Source organism: Hyaena hyaena, unplaced genomic scaffold (assembly GCF_003009895.1).
Source record: "Hyaena hyaena isolate Hyena2069 unplaced genomic scaffold, ASM300989v1 scaffold_533, whole genome shotgun sequence".
In the NCBI taxonomy this organism is placed as follows: domain Eukaryota; kingdom Metazoa; phylum Chordata; class Mammalia; order Carnivora; family Hyaenidae; genus Hyaena; species Hyaena hyaena.
The window spans coordinates 427,258-440,685 of NW_024081161.1; the positions used below are offsets into that span (position 1 = coordinate 427,258).

Consider the following 13,428-nt stretch of genomic DNA (forward strand, 5'->3'; position numbering starts at 1 on the left):
CTAGCAAGTTTATTCTCTTAAGTCTCAAGCGGTCCTTGTTGGTCTCGTGTTCTGCACTCGGCTCTTCTCTCTCTAGAAAAGGAGTCAGCAAACTCTAGTCTGTGCCAGCCACCTGTTTTTGTAAACAAAGCTTTATTGGAACACGGCCATGCACATTAATTTACATACTGTCTGTAGCTGCTTCTGCACTGAATAGTCAACGGTAAGAGACCATATGGTCCACGGAACCTATTTACTATTTGGCCCTTTATTGAAAAAGTTTGCCTGGTCGTGCTCCAAAGATGGAGGCCATGTGCTCTCCCTGGCCATTCTCATCCACCTGCACACTGGTGACTCCCAAATCTCCCCGGACCCAGACCTCACCCCTGCATCTCAGGATAATCGTGCACATTGTTTTCTGCTTAGACGCCCCACAAGCTCCTCAAATTCAAGGAGCCTTCAACTCCAACTGAGCTTATACTCTCCCCCTAAACAGAATCCTCTTTCCTAATCCCCAGTGTGGGCAAGTGGTGCTGCCTTTGCAGCCAGTAGTCCAAACTAGACTCTCTCTTCTCTCTCCTCCTGCTTCATGTCTCCTCCCCCTCCTCCCCCTCCTCTCTCTCCCTCCCCTGCCCCATCAACACCATCAACCCCATCAACTGGTTGTGCCAGTTTTCCTTGGAAACATTTCTGAAATCTCTCCACTCTCCAGCCTTTGTCATGTACCCTCACTTGAGCCACTGCAGCCTCTTAACTTGTCTCTCTGTCTCTGGTGTTTTCCACCTAAACCATCCCTGCCCTTCCAGCAGGGAATCTTTTAAAGCACCAATCCTGTCCTGCTGTAAACTTGCTCAGTGGCTCCCATCAAGAGTCAAGTCCAACCTTGAGAACCCAACACACAAAACCCTAAGTTTCCTGGCTCTGCTGGTCCTTCTGTCTTTATTCTAGGGTAGATCTCCTCTCACCCAAGACTAATGCGGAAATATGCGCACTATGCTGTCTTTGGCCTCTGGCCTTGGTTTATGCCTGTTCCTTCTGTCGGCCCTGCTCACACTCACGCCCCTTCTGCATTGGCTAACTCACCCTTCAGGATTCAGAACACTTGTCACCCTCTTCTGGGTGACCCTCTCAGGTACCACTCACCTTCCCAAGCTGAGCTGAGAACAACTCTTCTGTCGTCTCCAGCTCTCATGCCAAAGTTAACTTGAGTCTACTTGTTACCTACTCGTATCAGTGTCAGCCCCTGGGGCACAGAGCCCATGCTTTATTCATCCCTGTGCCTCTGGCCCAAAGCACCAAGTGTTTGGTGAACTGAGCTGAACTGCAAGGTGACTTTCACTCACATTACCTAGTATTGAATGTTTACAAAAGTCTTTGAAAGATCATTCCCAAGTTTATGGGTTAGGAAACCAAATCTCAAAGAATTTGCCCAAAGCCATGCAGCTGATAAGTAATAGAAGACTGAACTTAAATCCAGGTCTACTGACCTTGAACTGTTGGGAAACTTTGACCACAAAGCCTTGCTTTTTTTTTTTTTTTTCTTGATTAATCTGTAGTATTACTTATAAAATATACCACAGTTATGAAAGTTATGTCACATAAGACATAATGTGTATCTTTCATAATAATAATAAAATAAATGCCCATGTGGTCCATCAACCCCTTTAGGAAGTAGAGCATTGCCAATACCTTTGAGCTACTATCCACATTTTGTGTTTATCGTCCCCTTGCTTTTCTTTAGATTTTCCTACATATGTACAGAGTTGTCCAATTTTGCATGCTTTTGAATTACACTGTATATAATCTTCTGGGGATGTGCTTTTTTTAAAATAAATATTATGTTTGTGGGATTCACCCATGTCAATGTGGATGCTGGATAGCCATGGTGTTGGTAATTTCATTGCTGTGTAGTAGTTTATTGTATAAAAGTATCAAAGTTCATTTGCCCATTGTTTCTGTTGATGGACACTTTAGGTATCTCCAGTGCTTTTGTTCTTGTTTTGCTGTGACAAAGAGCTCTGTTATCCTGGTGCACCTCTCCTAATATCAATGTGCAGAAGGTTCTCTGGGGCATACACCTGAGTGAAATTCATATGTGCACCTTCATGTTTACCATGTTATGCCAAACTTTGTCCAATGTCAATAGCATCAGCAATGAAAAGGAGTTTCTGTTACTCCACATCCTTACCAATGTTTGGTATGTGCTGTGGTCTGAATGTTTATGTCCCCCTCCCCAAATTCATGTGTTAACATCCTAGCCCCCCCCCAAAGATTGATGGTAATTGTAGGTGAGGCTTTAGGAAGTAAAGCCTTCATAAATGGGATTAGTGCCTTATAAAAGAGGCCCCAGAGAAATCTCTAGCCTGTTCTACCATGTGAGAATACAGCAAGAAGGTGCTGGCTATGAACCAAGAAGAAGGCCTTCCTGAATGTGACCACGCTGGTGCCTTGATCTTAGGCTCCCCATCCTCGAAACCATGAGCAAAGAATTTTTTCTGTTTATAAGCTATCCAGTCAGTAGTATTTTGTTATAGCAGCCCAAATGAACTGAGACAATATACATTTTTTTAATGTTGTGCTTTTCTGATTATTGGTGAGATGGAAGCATTTTATATGTTTATCAATCATTTATACTTCCTTTTGTGAAAAATGCCTGTTTATGTGTTTGCCCATTTTTCTACCGGGTTATCTGGCATTTTCTTATTGGCCCGTAGGAGTTATTCATATATTCTGGATGTGAACCCTTGTCACTTATGTGTCATGACAAATAATGCTCTCACTTCATGACTTATCTCTTTATACTTTATGGTCTTGATTTATAAAGGTTCTTAATTTTATTGCAATTGCATGTATCAGTCTTAACCTCCGTGGTTTGTAGTTTTTTGTGTGCATTTGTTTAAGGAATTCTTCCCTCTCCTAAGGTCATAAACACTAAAAGACAGCATTTACTGAGTACTTTCTATGTTTCACTACTCATCCCCCTTTTATAGATGATGAATGCCAAGCACAGAGAAATTGAGCAACTTGATCAAAATCACACAGCAAATCAGCAGTGGAGTCAGGATTTAGCTTCAAATGATGTGGCATCAGAATAGAATTCCTTGAATTAACTGAGAAACAGACCTCCACCATTTCAGCACTAAAAACAGGCAGTTGATTAAAGGCTTTTGGTGTCCTATAAAGTGAACAGGACAGCCCCTGAAGAAGCCTCCTGAGAGGTAGAGACCGTCACAAAGCCCCTAGGAGCCTCCAGCAACTCCCACGCAGCTAAGACCAAAATAGCTCACACCACATTCCTGCCGCCTCCTTGTGAACTGTGTAGAAAGGAACATTGGTCACGAATTCTTTGTTCCAACCACCCCCACACAATAGGACAGCCACAGCAATAGCACTGGCATCTTGAAATCTGAGAACAGCATGTCACTGGCTACACCATCACATGTACCTAGTCTGTCCCAAATGCTGTCTTCCGCCACAATTAGAGGTTTTTTAAACAAATGCAAAGAAACAAAATGATTTTTTTTTAGTTAAAAAATAGAATGAGAGTGATTTGAGTGTAGCAGAGTATGGGGGCCAGATCAGAAAGTGTCTCATAGGCCAAGCGTAAGAGTGTAAACGTTATTGTGTCAATGGCCGGGGGGGGGGGGGGGTGAACTCGTTAGCATTTTAAACAGAAAAGTAACACGATCCATTTATTATCTTGCTTGTTAGAGACTGTGTGACTACTTACAATCTGGCTGATAGAATACATTAAGGAGTGGTTGTGCCAGGCTCTGCTGATAGTACCCTCCCACCCCATCCTGGTTTCTCCCTTGCTGATAGGGCTCGCCTCTCACTCTGAAGGCTGGAAATGCCAGAGAATCCCTTTCCCAACCTCCCTTGCAGGTAGAACATGGATGGGCATGTGACCCTAGTCCTGGCTAATGGGACCTTAAGGGGAGATTGCTGGGGGAGTTTGAATAAGGTTTTCCTCTCCAATAACAATGCATAAGAAGAGATGCCTTGCCTTTTTTCTGAATGTGGTTATTTTTGCATGTAATGCCCAGAGCTGCCACCACGAAAAGGGAAAAAGCCTGATACATCAGGCACGGTAGAGCAGAAAGATGGAAGTGACGATATCACAGAGGCACAGAGAATCACATTCCCTCCAGAGATAACAGATGCTTGTTGTCTAAGCCACTTGTATTGGGATATTTTGTTACTTGTACCCTAAAGCATCTCAACTGATGGAAGCATTAATAAATCACCAACACAATGTGATATTATAGAAGATATTAAAAAAATTTTTCCTTCAGATATTAATTTGAAATAAATTAGCCTCTTAAGATTGCAGGTAGTTAGCTACCATATTAACTGTTCGTTGAGCAAAAAACTACAGAACCTAGAGACATGTCTTGATATTTCTCTACCTAACATATTTTTTCTCATTTCCTCCTCTCAGCTGCTCACTTCCCCTTAATAAACACTGAATACTTTCTCCCAGCTTTCCCACTAGGCAGCTATTCCCTTCTCTTGAAGGTCTATCTGTAATGAAGTCATGGCAGTCAAAACACATTATGTAAGAAGAACCTCATCATTCTGTAAAGAAAAGAATTGCAAGTTCCAGGGCTTCAGGCAACAATATAGAATCCTAGGAACCTCAAGGTCGGAGCTATCTTACAAATCATTTGTAGTAACACAGTAGAATTTTAATATAGACAAAACCAAAACATCTAGTTAGAGTTCATTAAGACCCTTAACAGTTATCTCCCATTCTAAATTCTTATATCCAGTAGCTGGCAACGTTTCGGCAATTTCTTCTGGTTCCATCGGAAGGAAACCCCATTTCTGGAAGAAACGTTGGGGTTCCCCAGCTACCACAGGAGATTCCTTCCTTCCTTGCAGTAATATTTACTGAAGGTCTGTCAGTTGTTGGCATCCAGATGTAATCGATCCAACCTTTATTCTCATGCTGCTTACAATATTTTCGGGAACTCGTGACTTTTCCATATGCAAACAACTCTGAGAAAGCAAGTGAGGAAAGTGTCATAGCCGGTGCTATCAGGTACAGACGGGGCGACGGTGGCTGGCCGCGCTGGGCCGGATGGGTCTGTCTCCCATTCACTTCAGTGCTTACTGCCCGAGCGCTGGCCGGGGCTGGAAGCGCCGGTGGAGACACGTCCCTGTCGCCCCGGCAGGTGCGGCCCCCTCGCGCGCTCGGGGATCCGCCCTGGGCGGTCAGGGGCGCGGCGAGCCGCCCCGGGAGGCCGCAGCCGGCGGGGCTCCCCGCGGGCACCTGGCGCGGGAGGGCTGAGGCCGCGCCGGGCGGGGCGTGCGGGCGGGCGGGCGCCGCACCTGCGGCCGCGCGAGGGCGGGAGCCAGGTGGCCCCGGCGCGCCCGCCGTCCGCGGAGCCGAGCAGGAAGTGGCCCCGGCGCGGCCCGGGCGCGGCCTCCGCAGGGCGCGCCTCCTCGGCGGCGCCTGGCGGAGCGGCGGGGCCGCGAGGCGGCCGGAGCCCGAGCCCGAGCGCCGGGAGCGAGCCCCAATGGCCGCCGCCTCGGCCGCCGTGGACGAGCTGTCCCGGAACTTCACGTACGGGGCGCTGGGCGCCGGCAACGGCTCCCTGTCTGGCGCGTGGTACCGCAGGAACCAGGTAAGGGCCGGCCGGCCCTGTCGCCCGGCGGGGACAAGGGCGGGGCCGCCCGCGCGCCGGCTCTCAGGCCACGGGGTTAGGATGTTGCCACACGTTCACTTAACTGCCCCCAGCTGGGGAGAGCGCGGGCGCCCCCGGCCTTCCTCCCCGCGGCGTCGGTCCCTGGGACTGGGGCGCAAAAGTCTGCGGTTGTGACCTCGGCGGGGTCATTCCTGGGCCTCTGGGTCCCGAACACTGAATCCGCCTTCTCCCGGAAGGATTCTAGGAGTGTGGGGTGAATCTCCTTCCACCATATTCCACGCCCTTCCCAGGATCATTTTACAGTTAAAAAAAAAAAGGATACCCCATTGTCAGAAGCAGGGAGCTCATGAAGGGCAACCAAATGTCACCCCAGTGCAGATGCTCTGCGTGCCTGAGTGTCCCCACAGTCTCAGCACACCGCTCTTCCCAATTCCGCGCGAAGAGCACCGATATTCTCGGGTGGCAGTTGCTTGACTCCCTCCCCGTCTCACCGCTCCTTCGGGAAAACATTGGCAGCCTCAACAAGGCCAGTTTCTGCTGGAAACACACATTGAGCGAGATCGAAGGGGACTGGAGCTGCCCCTTTATTTCTGGCTTGGTTTAAGGTCAGAGACACAGCTCTGGCGAGCCCATTCTCTAGACGCATTTGTATTCTTTCAAGTGGGGGCAGGCGAACTTGATGTAGTGCATCCCAGGCTTCCACCTGTGATCATAAGTGTGTTTTGTCTTGTTCTTTAGCAACTCCGCGGGCTTTCTTATTTTACAACAATGTAGTCAAACTGTTTGTTATTGGTCTAAAACGTGTTTGAACCAACAATAAAAGTCTTAGCATTCCTTTTATGCTTGAAAAGTGTTTTGAATATTTCTAAAATGTTAAAATTTTGTTTTCAGAAATTTAACACAGATTTTTTTTAATATAAAGACAAAATAACTATGTTCACCCTACTAGTTTTCAACACAGGGGAGAGTATTTGCACTAAGTCTGTTTTACCACAAAACATACTAAAGTAGGAAAGGTGAGGGGACTTTGAGCCTCTTTGTCTCTGTCTGTAACCTACTGGACATCTTCCTTCACAGGAGGTACAAAGAAAAGAATTGCTTTTCTTTCTTTCTTTTTTTTTTTTTTAATTTTTAAGTGTTTTTCTATTTATTTCTGAGAGAGAGAGAAGAGAACATGAACAGGGGCGGGTCAGAGAGAGAGAGAGACACAGAATCTGAAACAGCCTCCAAGCTCTGAGCTAGATGTGAGCACAGAGCCCGACCTGGGGCTCAAACTCACAAACCATGAATGAGATCATGACCTGAGCCGAAGTCTGATGCTCAGCCGACTGAGCCACCCAGGAGCCCCAAGAATTGCTTTTCATGGGAAGCTCTTTGAGTCTGTTAAACTATGCTTATGCTCACATAGGTTATAAGCATGTTACAATGTGTTTATGCTAGAAGTACTCCCAGTGAAGGTTTAAGAACAAACATTTTTTTTTCTTTTGGTAAAGAAATTAGAGGGTTAGTAGTTGTGACTTACAATGAATGGCATCATCCAGAACAGGAAAAAAAAACCATTGTTTTCACAGTGGAAACCCCTGTCATCAGTTTTCTTTGATGTTTCCTGGAATTCAATATTGTCTTGGCTCTCTAACATCAAAACGGGTTACCACGTGACATAAATGTGAGGACTTAACTTTATGTTTGCAAGGCCTAACTTGCCACTGACAATATGTATTTGTACAGATTGAAAAGGGTGTGTCTGGCATATGCTGATTGAAATTACTCAGCTGACATCTAAACTATAGTTTGAGGTAAAATTGTATCAACTTTTGCCATTGTTGTACACATTTAGGCCATCTTCTACGATATACAGGACTGTGAAAATTGACTTTAAAATTCACTCAGCAAACATTTGATTGAGTGCCTCCAGGGCTGGCCAGGTCAGTAAAAATAAAATAGAGTCTATTTTTTTTTCTTTTCTTTTTTTGACATCGTTGAATGTAGATGACTGAAAATGGGGGTAGTTCCAGAAAAACAAAGTGTGAGATACAAGTTTAAGACTCTCCCACTGAAAATTAGCCTTGGTTGATGGATAGCCAGGGTTTAATCAATTTTATCACCAGTAAACTATTTGATGACAATGTCAAGTGATAACCATCAGACTGATAAATTAACCTTACTCATAGCAAAAAACTAACACTTTCATACAACAGATGACTATTTAACAGTGGTCTCTTAGAATCAGTGTTGTCCAGGGCAAAAATGTGAGTGCTTCTAGAGGAGGAAATCTCCAAGCAGGTAGAAGGTAGTAGTTCAGTGGGGAAAATGTTTTGGGAAACCAGAGAAGTGAGGTCTTTGACCTTTCTTTGTCACTCAGGAGTCTACCTGTGAAAGTACAGATGCAATAAATTCTGTAAAGGTATTTTCTTCATGTTTGGTCCACAAGTTTTCTGTATAACAGGGTAATCTTTCTAAGATGTTTATTGAGCCTCCGGCTTTGTTCAAAACACCATAGTCTTCAAATCCAAACCTCTCCTTCTAGGAGTATTATTAGGTGCTTGGGGAAATGAACTGTGCAGGTAACTCTGAAAGCTGGGAGCATGCTTTAAGTGTCATGTGAGTGATATAAAGTCCTAAAGAAATTCGGAGCAAGGTGCTTTTCGCAGGGGCCACCAGGGATATTTTGTGGAAGGGTGGTATTTAAGCTGGGCACTTAAGGGTGGACAGAGTTTCACTGATGGGAGTGCACAGGTANATAGAATGAGAGTGATTTGAGTGTAGCAGAGTATGGGGGCCAGATCAGAAAGTGTCTCATAGGCCAAGCGTAAGAGTGTAAACGTTATTGTGTCAGGGGGGGGGGGGGGGGGGGGGGGGGGGGGGGTTGTTAGCATTTTAAACAGAAAAGTAACACGATCCATTTATTATCTTGCTTGTTAGAGACTGTGTGACTACTTACAATCTGGCTGATAGAATACATTAAGGAGTGGTTGTGCCAGGCTCTGCTGATAGTACCCTCCCACCCCATCCTGGTTTCTCCCTTGCTGATAGGGCTCGCCTCTCACTCTGAAGGCTGGAAATGCCTGAGAATCCCTTTCCCAACCTCCCTTGCAGGTAGAACATGGATGGGCATGTGACCCTAGTCCTGGCTAATGGGACCTTAAGGGGAGATTGCTGGGGGAGTTTGAATAAGGTTTTCCTCTCCAATAACAATGCATAAGAAGAGATGCCTTGCCTTTTTTCTGAATGTGGTTATTTTTGCATGTAATGCCCAGAGCTGCCACCACGAAAAGGGAAAAAGCCTGATACATCAGGCACGGTAGAGCAGAAAGATGGAAGTGACGATATCACAGAGGCACAGAGAATCACATTCCCTCCAGAGATAACAGATGCTTGTTGTCTAAGCCACTTGTATTGGGATATTTTGTTACTTGTACCCTAAAGCATCTCAACTGATGGAAGCATTAATAAATCACCAACACAATGTGATATTATAGAAGATATTAAAAAAATTTTTCCTTCAGATATTAATTTGAAATAAATTAGCCTCTTAAGATTGCAGGTAGTTAGCTACCATATTAACTGTTCGTTGAGCAAAAAACTACAGAACCTAGAGACATGTCTTGATATTTCTCTACCTAACATATTTTTTCTCATTTCCTCCTCTCAGCTGCTCACTTCCCCTTAATAAACACTGAATACTTTCTCCCAGCTTTCCCACTAGGCAGCTATTCCCTTCTCTTGAAGGTCTATCTGTAATGAAGTCATGGCAGTCAAAACACATTATGTAAGAAGAACCTCATCATTCTGTAAAGAAAAGAATTGCAAGTTCCAGGGCTTCAGGCAACAATATAGAATCCTAGGAACCTCAAGGTCGGAGCTATCTTACAAATCATTTGTAGTAACACAGTAGAATTTTAATATAGACAAAACCAAAACATCTAGTTAGAGTTCATTAAGACCCTTAACAGTTATCTCCCATTCTAAATTCTTATATCCAGTAGCTGGCAACGTTTCGGCAATTTCTTCTGGTTCCATCGGAAGGAAACCCCATTTCTGGAAGAAACGTTGGGGTTCCCCAGCTACCACAGGAGATTCCTTCCTTCCTTGCAGTAATATTTACTGAAGGTCTGTCAGTTGTTGGCATCCAGATGTAATCGATCCAACCTTTATTCTCATGCTGCTTACAATATTTTCGGGAACTCGTGACTTTTCCATATGCAAACAACTCTGAGAAAGCAAGTGAGGAAAGTGTCATAGCCGGTGCTATCAGGTACAGACGGGGCGACGGTGGCTGGCCGCGCTGGGCCGGATGGGTCTGTCTCCCATTCACTTCAGTGCTTACTGCCCGAGCGCTGGCCGGGGCTGGAAGCGCCGGTGGAGACACGTCCCTGTCGCCCCGGCAGGTGCGGCCCCCTCGCGCGCTCGGGGATCCGCCCTGGGCGGTCAGGGGCGCGGCGAGCCGCCCCGGGAGGCCGCAGCCGGCGGGGCTCCCCGCGGGCACCTGGCGCGGGAGGGCTGAGGCCGCGCCGGGCGGGGCGTGCGGGCGGGCGGGCGCCGCACCTGCGGCCGCGCGAGGGCGGGAGCCAGGTGGCCCCGGCGCGCCCGCCGTCCGCGGAGCCGAGCAGGAAGTGGCCCCGGCGCGGCCCGGGCGCGGCCTCCGCAGGGCGCGCCTCCTCGGCGGCGCCTGGCGGAGCGGCGGGGCCGCGAGGCGGCCGGAGCCCGAGCCCGAGCGCCGGGAGCGAGCCCCAATGGCCGCCGCCTCGGCCGCCGTGGACGAGCTGTCCCGGAACTTCACGTACGGGGCGCTGGGCGCCGGCAACGGCTCCCTGTCTGGCGCGTGGTACCGCAGGAACCAGGTAAGGGCCGGCCGGCCCTGTCGCCCGGCGGGGACAAGGGCGGGGCCGCCCGCGCGCCGGCTCTCAGGCCACGGGGTTAGGATGTTGCCACACGTTCACTTAACTGCCCCCAGCTGGGGAGAGCGCGGGCGCCCCCGGCCTTCCTCCCCGCGGCGTCGGTCCCTGGGACTGGGGCGCAAAAGTCTGCGGTTGTGACCTCGGCGGGGTCATTCCTGGGCCTCTGGGTCCCGAACACTGAATCCGCCTTCTCCCGGAAGGATTCTAGGAGTGTGGGGTGAATCTCCTTCCACCATATTCCACGCCCTTCCCAGGATCATTTTACAGTTAAAAAAAAAAAGGATACCCCATTGTCAGAAGCAGGGAGCTCATGAAGGGCAACCAAATGTCACCCCAGTGCAGATGCTCTGCGTGCCTGAGTGTCCCCACAGTCTCAGCACACCGCTCTTCCCAATTCCGCGCGAAGAGCACCGATATTCTCGGGTGGCAGTTGCTTGACTCCCTCCCCGTCTCACCGCTCCTTCGGGAAAACATTGGCAGCCTCAACAAGGCCAGTTTCTGCTGGAAACACACATTGAGCGAGATCGAAGGGGACTGGAGCTGCCCCTTTATTTCTGGCTTGGTTTAAGGTCAGAGACACAGCTCTGGCGAGCCCATTCTCTAGACGCATTTGTATTCTTTCAAGTGGGGGCAGGCGAACTTGATGTAGTGCATCCCAGGCTTCCACCTGTGATCATAAGTGTGTTTTGTCTTGTTCTTTAGCAACTCCGCGGGCTTTCTTATTTTACAACAATGTAGTCAAACTGTTTGTTATTGGTCTAAAACGTGTTTGAACCAACAATAAAAGTCTTAGCATTCCTTTTATGCTTGAAAAGTGTTTTGAATATTTCTAAAATGTTAAAATTTTGTTTTCAGAAATTTAACACAGATTTTTTTTAATATAAAGACAAAATAACTATGTTCACCCTACTAGTTTTCAACACAGGGGAGAGTATTTGCACTAAGTCTGTTTTACCACAAAACATACTAAAGTAGGAAAGGTGAGGGGACTTTGAGCCTCTTTGTCTCTGTCTGTAACCTACTGGACATCTTCCTTCACAGGAGGTACAAAGAAAAGAATTGCTTTTCTTTCTTTCTTTTTTTTTTTTTTAATTTTTAAGTGTTTTTCTATTTATTTCTGAGAGAGAGAGAAGAGAACATGAACAGGGGCGGGTCAGAGAGAGAGAGAGACACAGAATCTGAAACAGCCTCCAAGCTCTGAGCTAGATGTGAGCACAGAGCCCGACCTGGGGCTCAAACTCACAAACCATGAATGAGATCATGACCTGAGCCGAAGTCTGATGCTCAGCCGACTGAGCCACCCAGGAGCCCCAAGAATTGCTTTTCATGGGAAGCTCTTTGAGTCTGTTAAACTATGCTTATGCTCACATAGGTTATAAGCATGTTACAATGTGTTTATGCTAGAAGTACTCCCAGTGAAGGTTTAAGAACAAACATTTTTTTTTCTTTTGGTAAAGAAATTAGAGGGTTAGTAGTTGTGACTTACAATGAATGGCATCATCCAGAACAGGAAAAAAAAACCATTGTTTTCACAGTGGAAACCCCTGTCATCAGTTTTCTTTGATGTTTCCTGGAATTCAATATTGTCTTGGCTCTCTAACATCAAAACGGGTTACCACGTGACATAAATGTGAGGACTTAACTTTATGTTTGCAAGGCCTAACTTGCCACTGACAATATGTATTTGTACAGATTGAAAAGGGTGTGTCTGGCATATGCTGATTGAAATTACTCAGCTGACATCTAAACTATAGTTTGAGGTAAAATTGTATCAACTTTTGCCATTGTTGTACACATTTAGGCCATCTTCTACGATATACAGGACTGTGAAAATTGACTTTAAAATTCACTCAGCAAACATTTGATTGAGTGCCTCCAGGGCTGGCCAGGTCAGTAAAAATAAAATAGAGTCTATTTTTTTTTCTTTTCTTTTTTTGACATCGTTGAATGTAGATGACTGAAAATGGGGGTAGTTCCAGAAAAACAAAGTGTGAGATACAAGTTTAAGACTCTCCCACTGAAAATTAGCCTTGGTTGATGGATAGCCAGGGTTTAATCAATTTTATCACCAGTAAACTATTTGATGACAATGTCAAGTGATAACCATCAGACTGATAAATTAACCTTACTCATAGCAAAAAACTAACACTTTCATACAACAGATGACTATTTAACAGTGGTCTCTTAGAATCAGTGTTGTCCAGGGCAAAAATGTGAGTGCTTCTAGAGGAGGAAATCTCCAAGCAGGTAGAAGGTAGTAGTTCAGTGGGGAAAATGTTTTGGGAAACCAGAGAAGTGAGGTCTTTGACCTTTCTTTGTCACTCAGGAGTCTACCTGTGAAAGTACAGATGCAATAAATTCTGTAAAGGTATTTTCTTCATGTTTGGTCCACAAGTTTTCTGTATAACAGGGTAATCTTTCTAAGATGTTTATTGAGCCTCCGGCTTTGTTCAAAACACCATAGTCTTCAAATCCAAACCTCTCCTTCTAGGAGTATTATTAGGTGCTTGGGGAAATGAACTGTGCAGGTAACTCTGAAAGCTGGGAGCATGCTTTAAGTGTCATGTGAGTGATATAAAGTCCTAAAGAAATTCGGAGCAAGGTGCTTTTCGCAGGGGCCACCAGGGATATTTTGTGGAAGGGTGGTATTTAAGCTGGGCACTTAAGGGTGGACAGAGTTTCACTGATGGGAGTGCACAGGTAGAAGGAAGTCAGTCCAAGAGAGGGAAAGTATGAGGACCAAGGACAGACCACGAGGCCGGGTCAGGTGTCTTTTTGAATATTTGTGTACCTGGTGTAGAGGTCAGTAGCCATTCTAATTGCAGTGGAGCATGGAGACTGTAAGGTGGAAATAGAATTTGGGGTCTTAAATATGGCTACAGATTGCCTTGAAGGACTGG

At 46.3% G+C, this 13,428-nt stretch overlaps 1 protein-coding gene across 1 annotated transcript in view; it reads left to right on the top strand.

The window, feature by feature from the left end:
* Window positions 1–10,280: 10,280 nt before the first annotated feature.
* NIPAL2 (NIPA like domain containing 2) overlaps window positions 10,281–13,428 on the top strand; it is an 81,356-nt gene continuing 78,208 nt past the window's right edge. The window contains exon 1 of the mRNA XM_039255483.1: window positions 10,281–10,471. Within this exon, the coding sequence (XP_039111414.1) occupies window positions 10,364–10,471 (108 nt within the window). The 5' untranslated portion in view covers window positions 10,281–10,363. The remainder of the gene's footprint in view (window positions 10,472–13,428) is intronic.